The sequence below is a fragment of the Hemiscyllium ocellatum genome, chromosome 6 (genome assembly GCF_020745735.1).
Source record: "Hemiscyllium ocellatum isolate sHemOce1 chromosome 6, sHemOce1.pat.X.cur, whole genome shotgun sequence".
Classification (NCBI taxonomy): domain Eukaryota; kingdom Metazoa; phylum Chordata; class Chondrichthyes; order Orectolobiformes; family Hemiscylliidae; genus Hemiscyllium; species Hemiscyllium ocellatum.
Window position 1 is genome coordinate 13,422,800 of NC_083406.1, and position 27,201 is coordinate 13,450,000.

Consider the following 27,201-nt stretch of genomic DNA (forward strand, 5'->3'; position numbering starts at 1 on the left):
AATTTTTCAGGACTTTAAATTGCTTTTCCCATGCTTACTTCATATTTTGATTCATAATATCCAGAGAGATTCAAGACACTGTTTTAAAGGATGATCCATTCTCACCAAATGAGGTGAAATGAATTCTGTTGTAGTTTTTTTATTATTATAAATTCTTGACCTCTGATTTTGCTGTTGTCTTTTTCTTCTCAGGTTATACTGTATTGGAATATTCACTGCGACTGAATCCACAGCAAGATATTTTGTTGGCCCAAATGCTTATGAGTCAAGTTTCACTAAGTTTGTAGTTGCATTTATACCCAGCAGAGGGGGTGAAGTACTAGAGGAAATGCTGTGTTTAATTTGAGTGAAGCCCTGATCTTTTTAGCTGATCAATAAAGTTTCTGAAAATAGCCTATCAAGTTGGTCTTTTTAAAAGGAATAGTAGGTAGAATACTTATTAAAAAAAATCCGCTAAGTGTCAATTTCCAGGAGTTTCACAGCAGGTTTTTCTTGTTAACTGGTAACAGGTTTTATCAGGCTGTTCTCCTCACCTCATGAGCTATGCACATATGTGTCACTTGGCATTATGGTCCAGTCAGTAATGATAGAAGTAATCACCACTACCAGGCCATTCTAGAATTTCCAGCACTGTTTAAATCCTAGCCCTGTGCCATGTCGAGTGCTGATTATCAGGAGGTACCCTTCATGATGTTGGTAGTGTGAGCGGAATGACAATGGCTTGCGGATACACAGGATGCATTTTATTGCAGATACAACTTCATGTTCATAAAGTGTTGTTACTTTATATTAACACCGGTCTCACCGACTGCCATTGTAACTGCAATTGCATGAATCAAGCTATACAGGCTATCCATCCTCAGTGTCAATCCCATCTTTAAACCCTGACTAACTTGTTTTAACTATGGAAGACCTTCAAACATTTGAACATGTTCAATTTTAATCAATGGCAGCAATGGTGAAGAAAAACAAAGAAATGCTTCTGGGAATAGTTGCCTTTCAGGTAACAACCAAGTTGCAATCAGTGAGTGATCACTACATTGATTGTGGGAGTATGGAATGTGGTGGCAAAATGGTAATGTCATTGAAATTGTAATCCAGAAGCTAAGGTTAATGTTTGGGGATATAGATTCAAATCCCATCATGGCAGATGGTGAAATTTGATTTCAGTAAAATCTGAAATTAAAATGTTTGTTTAATGGTAACCATTGCAGATTGCCATTTTTAAAAAAAAAAATCATCTTGTTCACTACTTCTTTTGGGGAAGGCAATCTATCATCCATACCTGCTTGGGTCAAGTTTGATTCCAGAGCAATGTTGTTGACTCCTGACTTCCTCTGGGCACTAAGTGATGGCCTAGTTGGTGGTGCCCCCGTAGAAGGGATGTGATGGATGTTGAAGAGCTGAGAGTAGCAGCAATCTTTGAAGAAAAATGACAACATTGAGCAGGAAGAACATCAGCTTCAGCATGATAGAATGATGTAACCTTGGGCACAACAATCTTGTCAGGACATTATTAGTTTCAAATTGGATAAATGTGCTTTTTTTTCATTTGCTCGTAGGACGTAAGCCCATCCTATGAGCAAATTTTAAAAAAGCACATCTGTTGGAGCTGGAACTAATTAAGTCCTGACAAACTTATTGTGCCCAATGCTACAGCATTCTGTCATGCTGAAGCTGATGCTCTTCCTTTGCAGCGTCCTCATCTTTCTCCTCAGAAAATTGCTGCTGCGCTCAGTTCTTTGGCATCCATCACATGCCTTCTTTGTCTGCTTCAGTTGTGCAGAGTACGGTATGCTTAGATTATGCAGCGCACTGTATGGCAGCTCCCAGCATATCAAGAGATGCAGGACTAATGAGTATAGTTGTCTTGTACATTGCTGGAATGGGACTCCTTTCTTTTGAAGTCTACCACATGATGACATGGTGTTCTCAATACAATGTGCAATATGTTTACAATTTATAGTTCCCTAGACCTGGAGGAAGCCAGTTATTTTGATAAAACCTATGCAGGCTATAGCATGATATATAGGGCAGACAGGCCATTTGACCAATCAAGTGTGTAGTGACCCTCCAAATAACATCCCCCCCCCCCCCCCCCCCCCCCCCCCCCCGACGCCCCCACCTCCCCAGTAACCCAGTACTTAGCATGGCCAATTCGCCTAATCTGCACATCGTTGGACTGTGGGAGGAAACTGGCACACCTGGCAGAAACCCATGCAGACACTGAGAACATGCAAATTCCATTCAAGCAGTCACTCATGATTGGAATCAAACCTTAGTCCCTGGCTCTGTGATGTAGCAGTGCTACCCACTGTGCCACCATGCAGTTGGTAAATGAAATAAACTGTTGTGATCTGCCCTAAATCTCATCAGTAACAGCCTTGATGCGTTCGTGACTTACGGCACAGGTGTCAAATGGATCCTTCTAAGAAACCTGTTGAATTACAATTTTGTGTACCCCTCATCTTTACAGCAATAGGATAGGATATTCATCTTTTCCTTCAGTTCGTAGATCCTGCTCCAGTAGTTGTTTTTCTGGTGTCTCAGTGAATCCTCAATCTGTGGTGATACAGCATCCAGTCATCTAGAGGAAATGGCATTGAGAATGCATCCTGAGGACTCTGTCATCTTCATTTGGAAGCTGTTTGAAGTTGCTGCTGGTTCTGGGCTAGCTGGTACATTTGTTCCTTGATTTTGCTGTAGCTTTGTTGTACTGCAGTCATTGCAACAATAATCCCTGTTGTTGTATCCATTAGTCACAGTTTCAAAACCTGTGGAGATCAGAAACTGAACAGGTTACACCTCTACAACAGGAGTATGCCAGAGCTTATGGGGTCACTGATACCTTTCCGCCACCCTATCAGCCAAGAAAGGCAGCATTGTATATCATGGTGAATATTTGCAGTTCAGCGTGAGAGAAAGTCAGCTGTATGCTCTTGGGTAGTCTTTAGGATCTTGAACTGTCTTTGTGAATTGTGGCCCACGGTTGAAATCTGAGAGTACTTCTGTTTCACAGATGACTGATCAATCTGTTATGACCAATGACATGGTCAAGATTGCTTGTGGCCAGGATTGACCTCCACAGTTTGACACTTCATACATTTCACCTGCAGGTCATGTGATTACAGAGAATACTTGAGAAATTCGGCAGGTCTGTTAGCTTCTGTGGAGAGATCAAAAGTTAACATTAAATTCAGTCTGACTCCTTTTCAATTCTCAGACTTTTCTGTTTCAGATTTACAGCGGGTGCAGAATTTTACTTTTGTACCATGATTACAGATATCTTCAACTAGTACTGTCTTCGTACCTAAATAGTGCTGTTGCTCCTTTATAAGGGCCTCACTTTGCTCATTAGAGCCTGCGTGTAGAAAGGAAAAAATATATTCTGGCCCCTCCAGATGTAGTTGCAGCTATTTCCTATTCATTTGTACATTAATAATAAATTGTGTTTGGATGGAAGGCAATGCAAGCCACACTTGGCAGGGTGAATTAGCGAGGCTCAGTGTGGTAATCATAGGCGTCCTCCATACTTCCATATTCCTCCTTTTATTGCATTCCTTGTCTATCTCATCAGTACTGTGGTTCCATATGTTCCTCACCTAACTGTTTTTCTTTTATGTCTGATCCCCCAACATTATCCCTAAAACTCCAACCGTATAAATTAGTAATGCCACTTGCTATGAAGTTGAACGTGTGTACTGTCACTTTGAGAGAGTGAATGTGATTCTGAACTGAGATTACAAGCACCTGTATGTACGACTGGATGGCAGTCCCAGCGTTTACTGGAATATTGAAAATATGCAACATTGGCTGTGAAATGGATACTTGAGTTTTGATTGCTGTTTTGACTGTAATTCTAATTTAACTGATCAGTTTAAATTATGCCCAGGATGCTAAAACCCAGTTGAGTTTGGTTTGATGTTGGCAAAGGAAAAATTCAATGAGACGATCCAGTGTTATGGATATAAAAATGCAGATATTTTGAACGTTGGAGAGAACAACTGCCATCAGGAGAGTTCCAAGAAGTTAGGAAACACTTTTCACGTGAAACATACTCGCAGTAAAAAGCAAGAAGATGACCCAGGGATTCAGCCGGAAGGAGTGAAGTCACAGAAGCTGACAGCGGCTGTGTGGTTTTGAAATTAAGTTGATGTAATTTTACTAAGTGTCTTATTGGAACAGCGTATTGTTAGAGTTGGAGACAGATGATAAACAGTTAAAAGAAATGAGGGCATAGAGTTGTGAATAGTTGTTAACATTCACTTTTAGATTTTAATAAAGATATTTTCTTAAATAGTGGAACTGGGGAGTTCTCTGTTACTCTTTATTTTAACAGATTACGAGGCGACGTGAGCTTTTCTGGGTGTTTGGTTTAATTAACAGGTTTACCGTATGACTGAACACAATTAACAAGTTGTTCTTTTCCCATCCCCCCACTATCAACATCCCCCTCCTCTCACTTACTAGTGACAATCACATTTTTGTCACCTGCTTCCCCAGTATGGTGAGTTCTCTCTCCACACAATTATTGTCCCCATTTTACTCTGGAATGCTGCTTCCAGTTGTCCAACTTCCCTGCCATGGTAGTAGTGCCTATTAACATCCCTTGACTTTCATTGACCAGACTCCCTGGTCTAACTGTGGGCTATTCCCTGTACTGCAGTGGTATGGAATATCTGACCCTGGCCTTGTCCAAGTCTCTGGAGTCATACTGGATGCTGTCCTCGACTTAATGTGCCTGTAACCCATTAAATGAATCATATAATCCCTACGGTGTGGAAGCAGGCCTTTTAGTCCCATTAGTCCACACCAACCCTTTGAGGAATCTCCCACCTATTCACACCACATCCTTATCCTTGTAACCCTGCATTTCCCATGGCTAATCCACCTAACCTGCACATCCCTGGACACTGGGTAATTTAACTTGGCCACTCAACCTAACTCCCACATCTTTGGACTGTGGAAGGATACCAGAGCGCGCACAGGAAACCCATGCAGACTTCAGGAGGATGTTCACACTCCACACAGACTCACCCGAGGCTGGAATCAAGCCTGGGTCCCTAGTGCTATGAGGCAGCAGTGTTAACCACTGAGCCACTATGTGGCCCCAACAGTGAAGGTTGCCTTCCTTGATCTGAAAGGATTAATCTTCTTAGACTTTGAGTCTTGTTTGAAGCAGGTAGTGCAGATGTGACATGAACATTACATAATTCTGTACAGTAATGTGTATCCCTTGACTGATCACTTCTCACATCTACGATAATCTTCATGGTTTTGTTTGTACTAAGCAGCAATACAGGACAGAAGTGCTGTGAGCCTTTAAGATCTGACTGAGGTGTTGAAGTACAAAAAAAACAAGTCAAGGTAGAGATGCTATGAGCATTCAAATAGATGTTAAGAGAGTGAGCACTAAAAATGTAATCCAAGAACCCAGGGCACCCCGTGTCACAATGCTAGTCTTTTTTTATGAAAGCTGTTCCTTGGCTCAAAGAGACTCTGTCCTTGATTTTTTTTTCAGAAGGGCAATAAACCGGCCCAGACTCTGATCAGTCTGATTTGGGACAGAGATTAAAAGGATTTTGAGAAGCCTTTTTGCTTATATGTAAACAGGTGAGACTTCAGGCCAAAATGGTCATGCTTTAGAAGTGACCTGTATAAAGAGAGGGGAGTGGTCAGCTGTTTAGCTAGCTGAGCTGAGCAATTTTTAGTTCAGCCCTGAACTTAGAAGTTCAACCAGGAGCTATGTGGAAACGCTCTTTCGTGTCTGCTGTCAACTTCAATCTGTCAGCATGTGATCCATTTATACTGGTTTGTAAAGGGAGTTTGCTTATTGGACTGTTGTGTGTAGTTGGAACAGCATAATTAAGTCTAGCTAGGTAGGTTCAGTTCTATAGGGGTTCTTTATTCTGTTCTTTGTGTTTCCTTGTGTAATTTTGTGAATAGTCTTTTTTTGTCTGTTTTTTAAATTTAGTAGTTAACCGAGCTACCTTACTCTAAGTAATTTTCACTATACACTTACTGAAACAAATTGCAAAGCTAGGTCTAGGGCTGCGTGCTTAAGAACGTTTTGAGTGGTCTGGCCTACCAGTTCGAATCAGAGATGATTCTGCAAAACCACTGGCAGCAGCAGTACATTGAAAGGTGCTGGTGTGCTCCAAATTTCAGCATTGAAACGGTGAACTGCATTTTAAGTGGATCGGAGATGTACTATTGTGATGTGGTGAAACTGGTGCATGTGTGATACTAACCGCCAAGGGTAGGTGTAGGATGGTAGCTGCCCATGGAACACAATTGAGCTGTTGGCTGCTGTCCAAGGAGCAAGCGGCAAATTGGAGTTTCCAGGTACCTCTTTGACTTTTATGTTGTGAATTGTCACTATCCATATTCTACTCGGCACTTGGGAGAATGGGAAATTGCATATCAATGAGGCAAAAGTAGGTTCTGATGCTATCAAATGCTTGCAGTTAGGCCTCCACCTCTTACTAACAAGATTCTTAGCTCACTGTTGAAAACTTAATTGTAGAATTAAACTTTTTTTCAACATGAAGAAACGTATTTCTCTAATTTTGCCATATTGTCTCAACTGACTTGCCATTGCCCGCATCACTCGGGCTGGGAGATTCTATTCACTCCCACTGTACCTTTACAAATACACTTGCTAACATGCAATAGGAACCTGAGAGTTTTAATGTAATGGTGATGGTAGCATAGCCATTTTGTTCCTGGTCTAACTATTCAGTGTATGGATTAATGTTCTGGTGATAGAAGCTCAAATCCCACTGCAAGAGAGAATTTGCATTCAAATATTGTTGTAAATCTGGCATGTGAAGCTTGATTCAGTAATGTTAACCATGTTGTAATATAGCAATCCAAATTCCTTAATGTCTTTACTGATCCCTTTCTTTAGGGAACTAAATCTGCGGACCATATACAGCTTGGTCTATGGCTTAAGGCGAACAGCAATGTTGTCAACACTTGACTGTCTCGCTGAAGTGGTCAAACAAGCTATTCTGTTGTACTAAGCTGCTGTGAAAAGTCAAATAATAAAACTAGACATACTACCAACAGCAATCTTTGCACTGGAACAATAAAGGCACAACTAGTCTTGGCAGCACTGCACAGCCTTGCTCTCTCAAAGCTGGAAGCCTATAGCAGGGACGTGATAAACAAGAGCTTAATGTGGTTATTCTCATAAAATACTACCTGTGCCCATGTTTCAGACTCCTCTGTCATCATTTTTGATGCGTCCTGTCCCAACAGCAAGACCCACTCAGCAAAGGTACCACGTAGTAATAACCAAGTAGTTTGGTAGGATAGAGCTTGTATTGCTGAAGAAACAAACACATATCCAAGCTTTTGTCTTGCACTCATCGGGACAATTTGCAAGAATATTACTCAAGAGACTGAGAGGAGATTGCTGATTGTTTGGCACATAGACTCTGGCAGAATTGTTGCTATAGAGGTTACACCTATTTAAGATGATTGCTAATTGCCAAGCTTTGTTGTGATTTCAATCCAGGCAGGTTGACTCCGGTCAGTAAGGATGTGGAGATGCCAGTGTTGAACTGGGGTGTACAAAGTTTAAAAATCTCACAACATCAGGTTATAGTTCAACAGGTTTATTTGGAAGCACTAGCTTTCACAGCGCTGCTCCTTCACCCCACCACCTGAATGAAGGAGCAGTGCTCCGAAAGCTAGTGCTTCCAAATAAACCTGTTGGACTATAACCTGGTGTTGTATGATTTTTGACTCTGGTCAGGGCATTGCCCTGGTCTGGTCAGAGAAATAAACCAATAAATGGCTGGTGCCTGTTTTAATGGGTTGAACCAGTTGAGTGCCTGCATTTGTGTTCTCTGAATGCAACGAACAGGGCTGGTTGTATTCATATGTGACGTCCCATACTAGCAAAGACACTAAACCACATTGCCAACTGACAATCCTAAATGAGTTATCAATGTAATTATCTGCTCAATCAAAATTGTCTGGCAAATATTGTCCAATTGTAGAATCACATCTAATGTTGGGCATAATCCTTTGAATATTTCAGGCATTGGCTGGTTTGCTGCTTATGCTGTGTTCATAAATTCAGTGAAAGCTGTTTGACACAAGGAATTCTTGGGAAAAGATCATAAAGTTCATGGCTGATGTAGACAGCATGGTATTAAGCTTCACTTGAGTTTTCTATTTTTTTCTTGAAATGGTATCTGTTCCAAACCAGTCATGGTTACAATGAGTGTGTTAATGTCAGCATAACAATAAATTCCATGAAGTTCTAATACTGAAGAAGTTCGAAAATATGAAAAACTGTGCACCGTTATTAATTTTAAAAATTGGTGAGCAGATTTGAGGGACTGAGATGTGACACATCTGTGTGTGTGGAAGGCTTTCTTGTTGATTTCCATTGCTTCTCTCTCACAAGTGGACTGGCCTTCACATTCCTGTTTGCTGGATTTACATACATTGGGGCTTTTAATGGGAAGTTCAAGTTAAATTTGATCTTTGAGAGCAGAACTGTTTTAACAACATGATTATTGTTACTGATATGCAATCATCCTCCTGAGAGCGATATGGATGCACTTCAAATGTTCAGTCTCATTCCTGCACACAATCAATTATTAGAAATCTTAAAATGTTAAATTTTAGACTTTACATTTTGTTACTTTTTCATTCTGAGTCTCTCTCTCTCTTCTGCCCATCCTAACATTGACTTGGATTTGTGATTAGCGGCGAAGCAACAGCATTTGCTGCTGACCACAAAGATCATACCATCTCTGTGGTGTGAACTACTTTCTGCTCTGCAGTTTAAGTTTCATTCCTAAGTGAAGGGAACGTCCAGCATGGAGGAGCAGCAATTATCGCATGCAGAGTAAGCAGCCAGACACAAAGGTATCTCCGTTTACAGGAGATTCATAATTAAAATCAGGGACTTGAATTTTTTATTTGCAATCTAAGATTCTATGATTGGATTGAAGTAGGAGCTAAAATTGGAGAAATTTCTCATTTCATAAACCTAAAATTTAGCTTTTCAAGACCAGTTGGTGTGAATAATAAAGTAAACTTCAGGAAGATACAGTAAGCTGCAGGTATATAACTTGCAAATTTATTGAGAATCTCTATTCATTAGGTGCCAGTTAAAGTCAAGATACTTTTTTGGGCGGCATGGTTAGTGGTTAGCACTGTTGCCTCTCAGCACTAGGGTCCCAGATTCAGTTCTACCCTCTGGCGACTGTCTGTGTGGAGTTTGCACATTCTCTCTGTCTGCGTGGGTTTCCTCCGTGTGCTCTAGTTTCCTCCCACAGTCACAAAGATGTGCAGGTTAGGTGAATTGGCCATGCTAAAATGCCCATAGTGTTAGGTGCATTAGTCAGAGAGAAATAGATCTGGGTGGGTTATTCTTCGGAGGGTTGGTGTTGACTGGTTGGGCCAAAGGGCCTGTTTCTAATCTTAAAGCAAGGTTTGCGATACTGTATTACTCCTTTGATTGGCAAAATATGCTTTTGTCTTGACTGCAGCATCCTATTACAAATTGTGTTACTAATGCATAGCAGTAGCATGAAACTATTAACTGCACCTGTGGCTCACATTTTATCACATACTTTCTACTTCCTGTATAATTTGAAAGAGTCCGCACACTTTTCAAGTCCAAAAGCCTGAGATCCATTTCCACGTCTGTGCAATGCATGAACTGTGATCTAATTAGAGGTGGCTATTAACCCACAGGATTTTTTAAAAAATGTTCATGGGAGGAGGGCATTGCTGACTAGGCCAGCAATTATTACCCATCTCTAATTGCCTGGAGGGCAGTTAAGAGTCAACCACATCACTGTGGATCTGGTGTCACACATAAGCCAGACCAGGTAAGGATGAGAGTTTCCTTCCCTAAAGGACATTAGTGATCCAGATGGACAATTGACAGTGGTTTCATAGTCATCATTCAACACTTTTTTTATTTCAGATTCTATTATTGAATTCAAAAACAACCATTAACCATCATGGGATTTGAACCCAGGACTTCAGAATGCTAGCTGAGTTTCTGAATTAATAGTGATAATGCCACTAGGTCATTGCCTCTCCCATTTGGTATTGACCTTTTACTGATTAGATTCATACAATGTGGAAACAGGCCCTTCGGTCCAACGAGTCCATACCGACCCTCCAAAAAGGAACCCACCCAGACCCATTTCCCTCTGACTAATTTACCATCGTCAATTCACCTGACCTGCACATCTATGGACTATGGGAGGAAACCGGAGCACCCGGAGGAAACCCACGCAGATATAGGGAGAATGTACAAACTCCACACAGACAGGCCTCAGGTTGGAATCGAGCCTGGGACCTTGGTGCTGTGAGGTAGCAGTGCTAACCACTGAGCCACCGTGCAGCCCCTCAGAGCAATGAATTAGTGATTTATGAAGCTAATATGTTATAATCTCATTCAACAATGTGTAACCTACTTTGACATTTATAATGAGATGTATGGTCTAAGTGTGGCAATTCTTGTCAATTCAAAGATTTTCTATGGACTGTGGTTTTGGGGAGGGGTGAGTTCGCTGTTTGGATCGCCTTCCATCTCTGGAGAAGCATAGAATCACTGCCAAGTTTTTGATGTGCATGTTAATTTTCATGTGCAGATTCCCAACATGCCTGTCACTAGTGATGTAAAGATGACAACTGATAAATTCCAGGTTCTTCTTTAGCTTTTCCTACCTGATCTGATTCACCTTTCTCTTTCATGATTTCTATTCCTTATTCCTGAAATCTCAATTGATGCAGTACGTCGTTAGCCTTGCAATTAATTAAAGTCCCATGCTCTCAATTATATGTAATTTTGTTTTTGTGCTGTAAAATTACATCCTTGATTTTAGTTCTGTTACTTGATCAGTTTTTAAATACCCAAGCTTTTGTCTTTTACATTTTATATTGCATTGTTTAGAACCAGTCTATTAAGTTTAGTAGAATTATATTTGAAGCGATAGAGCATTTACCTAACGTTGAAAAAACGAAGGCAAGTGAAGTGCATTGCTATTGGTAAAGGGTGTAGTAAATACCTTGGGTTTTTCAAAAATGAAGATGAGCATGACAAAAATAAAGAAGAAACTATCTATGTCCATCTCGATTTGGTTTATTCCATTTACAAAATAAAGCTAATCACCAAAGGGACTGATATTTATAGTAACTATATTGTCCTGTATTACAACACACTGCAGCTTCATGCTGAAGTATTACTTGAAAAAATTACATTTTTAAATGGACTAGCTTGTATGTAGCCAGAAGTTAACTTTCAAAAACAATTAGAGCTGGAACAATGTGGGCGGCACGGTGGCACAGTGGTTAGCACTGCTGCCTCACAGCGCCTGTAGACCCGGGTTCAATTCCCGACTCAGGCGACTGACTGTGTGGAGTTTGCACGTTCTCCCCGTGTCTGCGTGGGTTTCCTCCGGGTGCTCCGGTTTCCTCCCACAGTCCAAAGATGTGCGGGTCAGGTGAATTGGCCATGCTAAATTGCCCGTAGTGTTAGGTAAGGGGTAAATGTAGGGGTATGGGTGGGTTGCGCTTCGGCGGGTCGGTGTGGACTTGTTGGGCCGAAGGGCCTGTTTCCACACTGTAAGTCTAATCTAATCTAATTACAATTAAAAATAAATTTATTATACTGAATAAATTTCTTACCATTGCCTAAATGTAGATTTTTTTTATATAGTATGCAACTAATTATGGATTTGCTGACAGGCTTGACACTGATATGAATTTAGTTAGTATTACAGTGCAGTAGGAAGTACAGTGTCATTTGGGAGCACATAATGCTGTGTGAGCACAAACATATAATCAGTATAGAAAGCTAAAGAATATTTAAAAAGCAGTGGTCTGAATTGACTGAAATACTTTTTTCCCCTTTAATGGCTTACACACTTTACAATTTTTCACCGGCTTTACTTGCAGAACAGCTTTACTTCACGCGGCCAAAATATCCTGATCAACCAAGCGGTCTGAAAATTGACTTCATCCTGACTGAATTTTAATAGTATGATAGTAATTAATTGGGGACTTAATTGTTTATAGGAGCATACAGAAAGAAGGGCTGTTGTTTGAAGGTATGATTTGGAATTCACATATCTATGAATAAAGCTTCTTTTATTAAGAACTTCGCTGCAGCATTCTGTTTTTAGCTACCAGAGTTCCAAGATGGCAGCAAATTGATTTCCTTCCTGAACCTGATGACACTTCCAATGATAGATACTGATTATTGTTCTGCTTACAATTGGCACATTGATCCAAGACCAGCTATTTCAAATCTTTGAGTTTTGAGACTCCAGATAAAACTGCAATGCATGTCTTCATTGAGTCCATAGGTTTAATTTTTATGGAAATATATGGAAGATAAAAGTTATTACATTTACACTTTTTTTTAAATATAGGTACCTTGGCTGGACCAGTTGTTGTTGATCAGAAAGTGTCTGCAATTTTGGGCAAAAATGTCACCTTAAAGTGTTTAGTTACAGTGACAGAAACTGTAACTCAAATTTCCTGGGAGAAGCAAGATCATGGGACCTCAGATACAGTCGCAGTTTATCATCCGCATTTTGGAGTCTCAATTCAAGGGAACTATGTAGGAAGAGCTGATTTCACAAACCCATCTTTAAAAGACGCAACAATTCTTATTAAAAGAGTTCAGTTTTCAGATTCTGGAAACTACATCTGCAAGGTGGTCACTTTCCCATTGGGAAATTACCAAGAAACAAGCATTGTGACTGTGATTGGTATGTATATATTACATATTAAAATCTTGAATGAGCAGAAATGTATCATTGTGAAATTTGAGCTGTTTTAATCTGTGCTGTTTGCTATTTATTAATGCTAGTTTGTCACTGAAGGCATTCGAACAAAAAGACCTCCAGTTATTACAACAAAATGTTGATTTTTGTAATCAGCAACAAAAATGCTTGGTGGTAACTGAGATTTACTGATTAAAGAAGGGAAGTTATCAACGTGAAACCCACGACCAAGCAGATGCTTTCAAATATGCTAACCAAATAAGATCATAGAATCCCTACAGTCTGGAGACAGGTCCTTTGCTGAAAATGTGCTGCTGGAAAAGCGCAGCAGGTCAGGCAGCATCCAAGGAACAGGAGATTCGACGTTTTGGGCATAAGCCCTTCTTCAGGAATAGGTCCTTTGGCCCAACAAGTCCATGTTGACCCTCCAAAGAGTATCCCACCTAAACCCATTCCGTTCTCCCAATTCCTCAGCCACTGCCGTTTCTGCTCTGACAAGGAGACATTCCATTCTCAAGCATCTCAGATGTCCACCTGTTTCAAACAACGCGCTTTTCCTTCCTCTATAATCCAGACAATCCTGCACCTCTATTCCCCATTCCACTGCTCTAACCCCCCCCCTTTCCAAATGCAATAAAGACAGAACACCCCTTGTCCTCACGTACCACCCCACCAGTCTCCGCATCCCAATCCATCATCCTCAAACACTTTCACCAACTCTAACTAGACCCCACCACCAAGAACATCTTCCCCTCCCCATCCCTGTCTGCCCTCCACAAGGACAATTCCTTTTGACACATTTTGGTTTGCACCATTGTCCCTACCACCCAAGCCCCTCATCCCCTAGGTACCATCCCTGCAAATGGAAAAGATATTCAGAGCCCCACACAGTCCTTTCAGGTGAGACAGAGGTTCACATGTCTCTCTTCCAACCTAGTTTACTGCACCAGGCGCAACGTGGTCTGCTCTACATCAGGGAGACCAAACATAAACTTAGGGAATGGTTCGCCGAGCATCTCTGGCAGGCCCGTGGGGGCTGACCGGATCTCCCAATCACCGCACATTTTAATTACCCTTCCCACTCCCTTTCCAAAGGGACCATCCTTGGCGGCCTCAATTGCCACAGTGAATCAAGCCAGTAAACTGGAGGAACAACATTTCATCTTCCCCCTAGGCAGCTGACAGCCCGGAGGACTCAGCATTGAGTTCTCCAGTTTCTAATAACCTCCGTTCCCACCCCCTGTTCGTCGTTGCCAAACATTCCTGTCACCAACTGATATATCACTCATGTATTTATCCAGTTTCTTCCAGTAAATTTGTGCTGTTCACCTCAATTTCATCTGCTTTGCACATTTCTAACCATTCTCTGGATTAATAGGTTTCTCCTGAATTTCCTATTGTAATTATCAGTGACCACCTTCTGTTTAGTGTCTTAGTTTTGAGCACTTTTACAAATAAAACCATCTTCTCTGTGCTCCCAAATGCCATCAAATTTTTCAAGAGAAAAAAGTCTTTGCCTTTTAAGCCCTCATTGCTGGAGAGCCACTTGGTGTAGGAAAGTATAGATCCATAATGAAGTCACAGCAAACTTGAAACGTTAACTCTGTTTCTGTCTCCATAGATGTTGCCAGACCGACTGAGTTTCTCCAGTATTCCGTGTTTGTTTTAGATTTCCAACATCTGAAGTATTTTGCTTTTAAAACAGTGAAATGAACATGTCATTAACCCATTCCTTTATCAGTTTCGTGCTTGTAAAACAGATATATGCTAGCTATGGAGCTAATGCCTAACACTGACCACATTATTTTTTATTGTTATAGTGGAACCCACTATAACTGTGGGAGGTGGCCCTGAACCACTTGTGGATGGTGCCAATGAGACAGTTGCAGCAGTATGCACAGCAGCTAATGGAAAACCTGCAGCAAGTGTTTTCTGGGAAACCGACCTCATTGGAGAAAAGGAACAGACAAAAATTTCTGCCCCAAATGAAACTGTGACTGTTGTAAATCGATTCAAGATTGTTCCATCCCGATTTGTGAGGAAGAGACCAATCACCTGCATAGTGATACATCCTTCATTTAACACCACTGTTCGAGTTCCATATGTATTGGATGTGCAATGTAAGTACCTGATGCTTAAGTCTGAATATACTATATAACTGAAGTTATTTCAAAATATCATACCGCGATGGCATACGTTTTAGTTTACTTAAAGTGAATCCTATAAATATAGTGAAATATATTTTAAAAATTAAGTTGTATTTGTTTTGTGTACCTATTTCATTAGAGAAAAATTGGTAGGATTTCAAACATTTTTAACAAATTTTCAGTTTGAAGTTTTAGAGCTTGATTTTTATAAAGATTTTTATAATTATACAGCTAAGTAAAGAGTAAGTGTGGAAAAATTTGAAATGAAAGAGTACTTGTAAAGCATGTTTCAAATTTATTTGATAATGGGAGGAAATAGCAAGACAAATCTGAATATAGAAACAACAGTAATCTTGACAAAATGAAAGAAAAGCTCAGCAGGTCAGGCAGCATCCGAGGAGCAGGAGATTTGAAGTTTTGGGCATAAGCCCTCCTTCAGACACGGCTTATGCCTGAAATGTCAATTCTCCTGCTCCTCAGATACTACCTGACCTGCTGTGCTTTTCCAGCAACCCACACTCTACTCTGATCTCAGCATCTGCAGGCCTCATTTTCTCCAAAGTGGAAGAAAAGGTCATCTTTTGCAGTTGTTCCAAGAATAGCCTATAGTGACATCGCATGTGGATCATAGAGTCTAATCGTATAAAAGGAAGGCAAAGGGTCTATTGTGCATCAGAATGGCTGGAGAAAGTTATCTTGTTACAGTTGGGGTATTTAGCTAGGAGGACAAGGGACTTGAAATTATTAGCCTGGGAGGAAATAGGCAATCAGTTGAGCTTGGAAAGGAACTGGAATATAAGACTTTATTAAGGTGAACTTGCAGTCTTCAGAATATTTTGTCTTTTTTTTCCAGTGCCCATGAAACGTCATGATTGTATTTTTTTTTAAAACAAACAAAGTTGGGAGAAACTCAACTGATCTGGCAGCATCCGTGAAGAGAGAAACAAAGTGAATGTTTCAAGTCTAATGTGGCTGCTCCCTCAAAAGTTGATAGCGATAGGTAGAATATTACAAGAGGATTTGAGGGCAGTGCTCATAAAATATTTGGTGAGTTACTGACAGCATTAACAGGAGGTGTGAAGATGGACTTCAATTACATTGGAGCTTATATTGGAGCACCTGGAATGCAGTTTCCATTTTTGGTCTCATCTCAGGAAAGGTATCCGATCATTGCTGTAGAGGGAGTGTAACAAAAGTTCGTCAATCTTATTCCCAGGGTGATAGGTCTGACCAATACAAATAGAGCAGGGCCTGCATTCTTTGGAGTTTTGAAGAATGAGAGATGTTACTGAAACAAATAAACTACTTAAGGATAGACAATTTAGAGCCAGGGCGCATACTTTAAAAATAATGGGATACCACTTAGGTCTGAGATGAGAAATTTGTCTGTTCAGGATGGTAAAAGTTTGGAATTCTTTCCCAAAGAGGGTTATGGAGGCACATTCTTTTTCCGTATTTTTAAGGTAAAGATTGGGTTTATGATTACCAATGGCATACAGGGTTATGTTAGGGTGTATAAAAGGCATTGAAATGTTCGATCAATCACAATCATAACGAGTGACAGGACAGGCTTAATGGCCTACTCCTATTCCGAACACTGTTACCAGTACATATGGAAGCTGACCCGGTTTTGTAGATATTTATGCCATCTGTCCTTTCACGTTACACCTCCCAACCAAAACAGATATCCTTTTGCTCACTTTTTGTGCATCAAATATATTTTCTGTTTTTATGTGAAAATTATTGTACTACTACTAAAGATTTTTGATCAATTTTATTTCTTTTTGGGGCCCAGATTCCTTTCTAGCCTACTTTGTGATTTTAATTAAGGGAAGCATACCTGGACTGGCATGTAACATGACTTCGTCAGTTTGGTGGTAGTTATCATAGAACTGAGCAAGTCAAGACCATATTACAGCCAAACAGGCTCTGTAATCTGGCAGGCTCTGTCATCTGGATTATTCAGGGGTAAATTACAGTGTGGCATTAAGTCACTCAAGAATACACAGGAATCTTGGCTGTGGTTAACATCATTTCAGAAGTCAAGGTAATTAGAAACTATTAGAAGTACTCTACAGTAAAATGATCAAACAATTATTTCTTTTTCTTCCGCAATGCATACGTTGAACAAAAATCTGATATTTTCTGTGCATTTATTCCCTATTAATCTGTGTATGTGACATCATTGATGATTTCAAATAAATTTGTGTTCTTAAAGTATGAGTGGAAGTAATGGCTAATTTTCTGATTTGATTTGATAATCTGAGAGCCTAGCAAGACAGCCCGAGTCTCATCTTATTAATTTGAGTCTCTGCCCATTATCTCTCCTCATCTAGTTTCCTAACCAGTTACTAATTTGCCTTCAGTTCCATGTGCTGCAACTGTAACTAAAATCTCTAAGTGGGATTTTATGAAATGGCATTGGAAGACAAAGTAAATAGCAACCATCAACATTTCTCTGTCCACTACAGTGGTCACCTCTTCAAAACAAAAGGCAGATTCATCAGGCATAAATTACCCTTGTCGAAATTATATTGGCTGTCATTTGAATAGTTGGAAGTTTCAAGGTGTTCAGCCACCTGATCCTTGTTGCAGGCTCTAACAATTTCTGTGACTAGAATATAATTCCCTGGTTTCTCTCTACCAACTTTTTAAATACTGAAATAACATGCACGCTACTTCAATCTAAAGGGCAGTTCTCATGAAGTATTATTTAGGGAATAGTGACAGCATTAAGTCTGCCTAAACTAAACTAACTGTTGTGAAAAAGAAATACACTTATCAAATTAAGTGATTAACCATTGCAAAAAGATATCTCATCTGCCAGGTGAATGGGAAAAATACAAAGTGCAATGAAGAGCAAAGCAGAAGATAAGCGCTGCAAAAAGATACTTAAAAGCAGCTTTCAAGGTTTATCAAAATCATCATAAATTTTGACAATTCCATTAGAAAAGGGAGGGTAGTCAAAAGAAGTATCTTTTAAACTGGAAATCATAGTGTCAAAATATAATGAAATGACAGAGCTGCTGTATAATTACTTTGAGATATTAAGGTTAAAAAAAGGGTCAGTTGGGAAGATACCCCAGATAAGTTATTATTGAATCGGAGATAGACAGATTTATTTCCAAGGTGGGACCCCCAGAAACTGATCAAAACTGGCAGACATTTTGGATGCATTTTGCTACTGGGAAAGGGGCAGACCATGAATGGCACAGTGGGAATCCTGCATGTAGTAATCCATTTAAAATTAATGATTGTTTCAAATTGTCCCTGTTTTGGTTGTTCCCAGCCCTTAACACAGTGTGAACAATGATGGTGAGGGTGTAAATGCTCTTGAAGAGTATATTTAAGATCTATATGCCATAATCTGAAGTAGTTTAAAACCCCAGGTTAATAAAATGGGGAAATAAAAGCTGCAGTTTCCAGTTAGAATTTAAAAAAAAACACCTGATGAAACGCATAAATCAAGGGGACATTTAATGTAGCTTAGGAAAAATAATTAACAATGTCTGCCTTCAATTTCATTGTTTCATGGTTAACATATTACAGGAGTGTTTTCCATTGGTCCATGGGGTATGGGCATCACTGGATAGGTCAGCATTTATTGCCCATCCCTTGACAAAGTGGCAGTAAGCTATCAACTGCTGCAGTGGTTGGGGTGTAGGTTCTCTCTACAGTAAGAAAGGGAGTTCCAGGATTTTGACACCCACAGCAGGAAGCTGGGAACTTGCAGATGGTGGTGTTTCCATGCATCATCTGCCTTTGTTCTTTTAGCTAATAGTGGTATTATATTTGGAAGGTACTTTTGAAGAACCTGAATGAGTTATTGCGTTGCACCTTGTAGGAAGGTACATATTGCCGGTACTGTGTTGTGGTGAAAGGAGTGGATATTGAAGGTATTGCTGGTCAAGTGGACTGTTTTATCCAGGATAGTTATAATCATAGAGTCATACAGCATGGAAACAGACCCTTCCATCCAACTTCTCCTCATTGACCAAATTTCCCAAGCTGAGACGGCTGCACTAACCTGCATTTGGCACATATCTCTGTAAACCCTTGCTACTTTTTAAATGTTGTAACTGTAAGTGCATCTATCACTTCCTCTGGCAGTTCATTCCATACATGAACCATGTGAAAATGATAGTGTTGAGCATCTTGAATGCTGTTAAAATTGCACCCATCCAGGCAAATGGAAAGCATTCTATTGCACACTCATCTTGTGTCTTATAAATTGTGATCAGACACTGGGGCAACAGCAGGCAAATTACAGGTAGAGAGATCCTCACTTCTAACCTGCTCTGTGCCCACAGCATTTATATGGTTTGTTCATTTCAATTTTTGGTCAGTGGCAACTCCAGGACGTTACTGAAGGATTCTGCATTAGCAATGCTATTTGAGTGTCAAGGGTTGATGATTAGATTCTTGAAGATGATTATTACATGGCACTTATCTGGCAGGACTGTTACTTGCTACTTGGATGTATTTGGGTACTGTTCCACATGGGCACTGGTTTCAGTATCTGAGGAAGCGCAGTTGGTACTAAACATTGTTCAATCATTGGTGCACATCCTCCTCACTTCTGATCGTATGATAGAGGGAGGTCATTGAAGAATTGTAAAATGATTGTGTCTCGGAAACTACCATGTGAAACTCCTGCACAATGCTCTGGGACTTAGATGATAGACCTTAACGATAACAAATAGCTTCCTTTGTGCTAAATAGTTTCTGAATTTCTATTATTTTCAGTTTTACTCAAACTTCTTGTTACCATGCTCTGTCCTCTATTCAGCTCCTTTTTGTCAGTGTTTGGAGCATGACTGAAAAGAGGTCAGGAGCTGAGTGACCCGGGCAAAACTTCAACTGAGCCGTGAACGAACTGTAGTTGAACAAGTACTGTTTTCCAAGGCCCAAGCTGCAAGGGGTGATTAAACAAGTAGTTGTATTCCCTGGAATTTAGATGGTTGAGGGGTTATATATGTACTATTTAAAGGTATTCAAAAGAATGGATAGACTGAATTTTACAAAAACTATTTCCATTTTTTTGGTAAAAGTACAGAACGGCGGAGTGTCAGAAATAGAGAAGTAGAATTAGGCCTTTTATGAAAGAAAGTAGGAAATAGCTATAATTACAAAGGTTTGTAAAAGTTTGAAACTCTCCACAGTAAATGACAATTGACGCCAGTTCAGTTGTTAACTTTAAAATAGACACTCCTCCCTTCGCTTTACAAAAATGTATCGATAACAGCAGTTTTAGGGTGAGGTTGCAGATAAGCCATGATCTTATAGAATGGAAGAACAAATTTGAAGAACTAAGTAACAACTCATGTCCCCACATACTGAGAGCTTACTATAAGTGCATTAATCTGTGGCAAGCTTGTAATTAATTTGAAGAGATAACTGTTCCAACAGCCAATATATGGTGATTTATTCCAGATGCACCTGAAGTTACTGTACTGGGTTATGATGGAAACTGGTTTGTTGGTAGACAAAATGTGCAACTCAAGTGTAAAGCTGATGCAAACCCATCGCCTTCTGCATATATATGGACCAGGTATGTATGTAATTCACTTGTACGAGCTACTTCTGATGTATCTGCAAATATTTTGTGTAAGTACATAATGGTTCGGTTACAGAAATAACTTGATATGTAGCTGTAATAAGTCAGGAAACCTGTCTGAAAAGGAACATCATTTATTTTTGAACATCAAAATAAAACCATTGCTCTTGGCACACAAAGGCTAATCTTGGTGTGGGACAGTTTTTTGTTAACAATTTCTAATTAATCATTTATTTCCACAGTTCAGATATTTTCCTAACTAACCTATTCAATAATGTTATTGCATAGCTCTAGAATAGGTAGGGTTTGAGCTCAGGATGCCTGGGGCCAGAGGTAGGGATGCTGCAACTGCACCAGGAGAACCCCCGAGTCTGCTTTACTTTTTTTTCTTTTTCTATATCCGGAAGTGCATTTACACACAACCGAACAGCTTTCCCACCACCAAAACCACCATGAAATGCAAACCCCTTGAGGGCTAGCTTCAGCTCAATAACAGGCAAGTATTTTAATATCATCTTGAAAGTTTCCTTTATTCAACTTTTGCTCTCCTCATGGCACACCCGTACCATCCCTCATTCAATATTTAATGAGACAGAGAAAGTAGGTGGTCATTGAGAGAGAACCCGGTTTAGGGAGTGGATGAAAATGTGAGCAAAGATGGAAAGTTAGGAACAAACCTCAATAAATCCATGCAAATAGAAATGTGTGTACCATGCAGTCAGCCTGTGTTCACACACAAGTCCCAGGAGATATCAGATCCGTGATCTCTGCATTTCAATCTAAGTTGACTTCCTGGAAGTTATGATTCCAGTTAGCCCCTCCATAGTGATGAGTACCTTCATGTTCATCACTGATTATATCGTAAGACCTGGGATATTAAATTGTTTTGTATAAAAAGTACTTTAAGGAATAGTTAATAATTTTCTGTTTAAATTGTGTCCAATAAATTAACCTTAATATTTTATTGAAGCTCAAATATTAGCTAATAATTCAGCTATACTAATTCCTTGTCTCATCCAATTTAAAACTTCGAAGCTGCTTCATTCCATCAAATTAGATTATGATTCAGAAGTAACAGCATAAAACCCAACAGTTAAGACAGTGTAAAGTTTTAGTGGTGATACACCACAAAAAATTTTGCATTCATACATAAGGAGATGTCATGAGTCCTTGTATTTGTGTAGAAGATAAGCCTTTTTATTTCTGAAAACAAAAATGGAATACAGAGAATTTACATTGACAAGATGAACCCTTAGAGTAAGGTGACCTTTTGCATTTTCTGTACAGAAGCAGTATCTGATTCATGTCTGTGCATGTCTCTAGGAAGCTACTTAAAATGCAAACAACCTTCCCCAGATGCTGATAACGGCCCCTCTTTATTTCAAATAAAGTGATTCAGAATAATTGTGCCTAATAAATTTGCCAGTCTCACAGTTGATGTAATGCAGGTAAAGATATTTGGAGGCTATTCATAACTGATACTTTGTACTGTTAAACACTTCTCATTGATACTGCTTAGCATACCATAGCATTTTGGTTGACATTGGGAACACCAATCCTGTGGTCAAATGACAGATTGTCTTGTGAAAAGAATCTCATTATTAATTTTAATTTAAATATTATTAACCCCACAGTCCCAAGATGTGCAGGTTAGGTGGATTAGCCATGTTAAATTGCCCCGTTGTGTTCAGGGTTTTGCAGGCTAGGTGGATTAGCTATGGTAAATGCGGGGTTACGGAAATAGGATCCTAGGAATGGGATGTTCTTCAGGGGGTCAGTGCAGCCTCCGTATCATTGCCTCTATCTGCACTCTAGGGATTCTATGATGCTAAATCATGAGGACAGATCAGGTCAGGCAGCCTCTGATACAGAGATTACAGAGGTATGACATCTTGCTGAGCAGAAGAAAGAAAAGAAAGACTCCTTGATTTGAATATTCTATTTGATTAGAAAATAGTGAATATAACTTTTTTATTCAAAAAGAGAGGGGGCATTCTGCAAAAAAGCTGCAATCCACTTACCTTTGAATAGCTTCCCTATGACAGTTAATAATTATCATTATCCTTAAATATGTTATTGCAGTGCACTTATGTTCAAGGTAATCAGACAAAGACAGCATAGTTTTTTTTTCTGAAACACAATCATATTTAATCAATTAAATAGAGTTTTGAAAAAGTAAAATGTGTTTTCAATAAAGAGGAACTGTTGAACAGTAATATATTTGGATTTCCAGAAAGCTTCAGATTTGGTACAAAGGTTATTGTAGAAAGCAGTAGTTCATGGTCTAGGTGCAATATATTGGCATGGATAGAAGATTGACTAACGAATAGAAAACAATGGACATAAAGGACCTGCATATGTACATAAAGTGAATTTTATGAATATGGGATATTCTTGCAATAAAAAAGTGATCAGGTGTTCTTATGATCAATAGTTCTAGTTTAAAGACTCAGCCAATTAATTTCATTGTTCTCCTGGAAACAGATGTGCTGAGCTGTCTTTCTTTAAAAATGTCTATTTGCAGCAGGTAAGCTTCCAATTGGTTACAACAAACGGAGTGCAGGTTTTGAGAGATTTCAGAGTTGGAAGATTAGATTTTTGCTCTCTTTGTCCTTCTATTAGTCTGTCATGATGGTTCTGGAGAAAGCACAGCTTGTCTTGTGTTTTCTACTCTTTTAAACAAGACGAGGCTTTCTTGCAAAAGTATAATTTAAATAATTTTGACTTACCAAGTCAAAATAGTATTGTCCGAGGTGGTGATGGACTTCACTCCCAGCAGTACCCACTGTTCTCTAAAGGTTTCTCTCCTGCACATAGACACCACATGCTCCTTCTTGATGAACACCTGAGTGTAGTCTTAAAGGCAAAAGAGAGCCAAACAATCGTGCGCAATTATCCCATCCCTCTTTATATATTTGTCAATAAAGATGGCTACTGTCACATGCTTTCAAATTCTGAAGCCATGGTCCCAATTTAGGGTATCATGGTGATCCCATCAGGGAACTGGGTTCCATCCCCATTTGGCCTGAATGGTTTTGTTCCTTGGAGATGCAGATTCACATTTTGTTACAATGAAGGTGTCTGTTTTTTCAACTCGTTGACTGATCAGCATTGAGTCAATATCAGAGAGGGGATGTCGTTGATCTTGAAGTAAATCTTGATATTAACAAGTGTGATAGTTGTATGAGTCATCTGTATATGTCCCTTTGTAAAACATTTTGGAAGCTTCCAGAGACTTGAAAAGTTTGAAGTTCAGAATGGACTGGCAGAAATCTAAGAGTCCATAAAGTCTATTTAAAAATACGCGGAAACAATCAAATGAAATTTAAAATCAGCATTTGATATAGCACATCTTAATGATACTGGGAACATATTTGTTCTGAACTGTATCTCCTTTCGTGCTTCATTATCCTGTTTCATTTTAAAATTACATCTGTTTATTAAATTGGCTATTTCCCAATTTCAAACTTTTTGGTCTTGGTATATCTTTGTCATTTTCCATAATGTTGCTATCTCTAACTGAATTTTAGTTATTAATATTAAAATGCTGTCAACGGATACCTCTTGATCCTGCCCAGCTTAATTTGTTAAATATAGCTCGAGAATTTCCATTGCTGCTCTTGCTCCACTTCAGCTTGCCTTGCGTCTTGGCACCCCTTCTGAAGTAACTTTCCTTAAGCTCTACTAGTTGACGTCCAAGTTTGTGGTGACAGAATTCATCTGTGCATGGTAGGCTTTGAACTATCCCAACAAGAGTGGTCCTTAATAAACAGACTCAGGGTAAACTAAGACCTCTGTGCAGCCAACCTCTACTACTGACACCTTAGTACAGAGCCCTTGTGTATTCATGGAGTGAAACAAACAATGCTGCACACTTTTCTACAGACTGATAGTAGACCAAACACCTGAAACTCAATAAATAAGGAGACTGTCTCTTGACTTCAAGGAATTTGCATTTGATAAATGTAAATTGCCTTTTGCACTAACTTTATCACTTCAAAAGGGTCCCGTCAAGGTCCGAAAGGCAGGTTTGATTCATTGAGCTACAGAAAGGAGGGAGCAAGGCAGCAGACACAGATCAACATGCTCCACCTTTCTTTTTTAGTTGATGCTTATCTGTAGATTGCATCGGCAGGAACTCATTGGTGGTTTGTAGCTTATGTAGTAAGCTTTTTTTTAAGCTGAGGATTAGTTCACTGTTTCTGATATGGCTTAATGGAAGACTTATTCCCAATTATCATCTTTATCATCTAGATTGGAAAAACCTTTACCAGAGAATTTGCAGATTGAAAATGATACTTTAACTTTCAACAGACCGCTCAACTACAATGATTCTGGTATCTATATCTGTGATGTAGTAAATATTCACGGACAAAGAAAAAATCAAAAGGTTGTTCAAATAAGAGGTATGTTTCTTATGTTATCTGTACAGTTTGGCCAACTTAACACACACTTCACCTCTCAAACACAGACTTAATTTTTTTAATGTGTGCGGTGCTAATTTATATAGTTGTGCTACATTGATCACTTGCAGAATTCTAAAAAGCAAAGTACTTTGATGCAGTTGCTTCTAATTAGACTGTATGATATTCAAATTGTAGTTTTTAAGAGAAATTAACAAAACGTTTTGATTCCAAAAACATGTCTTATTGACTACAAATCTTTTCTCCTATTTACAATTTTCAAGCCCTGGCAGCATTCTTGTAGATCTCCTCTATAATCCCCCAGAACACGAATGTTCTTCTTGGAATGTGATGACTCGACTATGGAGACAATTCCATTGGTGGCCAACTAGCATTTTATATGCTTTGAGCACTATATCTCTTTATCGCCCAATGAAGGAAATCATCTCGTGCATCACACAGCCCTTTAGAATATCACTGGAAACTATCCAGCATTCTTAAATGAATCAGTCAATCAGTGCACTTTGTTTCCTGTTGCTGAGCTTGCCACATACCCATTCATCTCAAGGGCTCTTACTTTTTTGATGTCTGCCATGAGGAACCTTGTCAAATTCCTTGCTAAAATCCATGTAGACAACATACGTTGATCAGTCTTCCTTGTTAGTTTCTCAAAGAATTCAATTAAGTTAGTAACATATAATGTTTTCTTTAACAAAATCATGCTATCCCAAATAAGTCTTAACCTTAATTTTCACCATTAATAACGCAATGGTCCTTTTTATACAAATGTGCGGTATATCTGGCAAAAAGAAAGATGGTTGCGTGAATGAGAATAGCTCTAACAACACTCAAGAAACTTGACTCCATCCAGGACAAAGTACCTTGCTTGATTGGCACCACACCCACAAACCTTCACTGTTTCCACTACTGTCAGTAGCAGAAGTGTGTACCATCTACAAATTGCACTGCAGAAATTCACCAAAGATCCTCAGAGCATTCAAAATCCATGTCTATTACCATCTAGAAATATGAGAGCAACAGATGCATGGGAACACTACTACCTTTCAGTTCTCCTCCAAGCCACTCAGCATTCTGACTTGAAAATATATCACTCCCTTCACTGTCACAGCAACTGGATAGCAGTAAGAACATAGCTCAACATCACAGTCTCAAGGGCGACGTGAAAGCAGCCAATAACATCTGCTCCCCATGAATGATAAAATATGCAAATAACACCAATTATAATTGCAATTCAAATATGAATTTTTCAATGCTTGTGTAAATGTATTGCTTCAGAGCCAAAACCTGGAGATATTGGGCTGGATTTTCAAGCTTTGGAGACTGCAGACCTTTAAAAGCAGCAATTAACCAAACTCTGGGATTCCTGCCCCCATCCACCCCAATCATTTCTGGTGTTTTCAGTTTTCACTCGTGTCGTAACTGCCTGCACTTTTCAGTCCTGATCTGGCCAAGGCCTCTGCAGTTTCATGCAGTTGAATTAGCTTTGAGGACTTCTGGTTCATGGTCCCTCAGAAAACTTATAAACCATGATCTGAATGCTGGGAACCTCTTGAAAGATAACTTCTAAAGGTGCTACCCGTACTGTTTCCATGCCAACTAATGTCGTCTTATTCAACCTCCCAAATGCACCCTAATTCCCTACATGCCAATTCAAAACACTTCCATGCCTTTTCTCAGCATGCACTCTGTACAGAACTGATGAATCCTATAGTAAAATAGCATGAGGGGAAAAGCTCAGATAAACACCCAAGCCGCAACTTTCTTAAAAGAAAACTACTGCTGAAAAGCCCTATAAAAATGTCAATCAACCATGTTTTTAAAAAATCAGTTGCAAACTGTAAGCATCTGACATCTCTCTCTCTTGTGAAAATGGGCATTTGACCAGTAATAAAATAGATTGGAAAAAAACGTAAACTAGGATTGCTCAGTGTTATCGCATGGGAGCCACATTTCAATTTTTGTTTCACTCGGAGGGGCAGTGAGCAAATTTCAAAAAGATTAGGTTTGGTACAAAAGTAAGCATCCGTTTCAGAAAAGAATAAGTTGACAATTAAATAAATGAGTAATTAGTAAACTAGTGCTAAGGAGCAGAGCTAAGTAATAAGATTTATTCAATCTTTTCTGTTAACTAGCAGAGCTAGAGAGAGATACCCTAGGGTCAAAGTTCTGGCCACTGGGAAGGAGTTGGGAAGATGAAGAACAGCTAAAGATGAGTTTGACTAATATAGACTTTCTGTTTATTTCAAAAGATGTAATCTGAGCTAGTCTTGTTAAAATTGCTTTCTGTGTCGGTCTCTGTC

The 27,201-nt window shown here is 39.3% G+C and overlaps 1 protein-coding gene across 2 annotated transcripts in view; it reads left to right on the forward strand.

Annotated features, from left to right (window-relative positions):
• LOC132816639 (nectin-3-like) overlaps positions 1-27,201 on the forward strand; it is a 117,467-nt gene that overhangs the window by 87,951 nt on the left and 2,315 nt on the right. Inside the window, exons 2-5 of one of the 2 annotated variants that reach the window (XM_060826465.1) lie at positions 12,417-12,758; positions 14,594-14,893; positions 20,354-20,471; positions 24,792-24,883. In XM_060826465.1, coding sequence (XP_060682448.1) covers positions 12,417-12,758; positions 14,594-14,893; positions 20,354-20,471; positions 24,792-24,883 — 852 coding nt within the window. Of the gene's footprint in view, positions 1-12,416; positions 12,759-14,593; positions 14,894-20,353; positions 20,472-24,731; positions 24,884-27,201 lie in introns of both variants that reach the window. The other variant, XM_060826464.1, reaches the window with a different exon arrangement.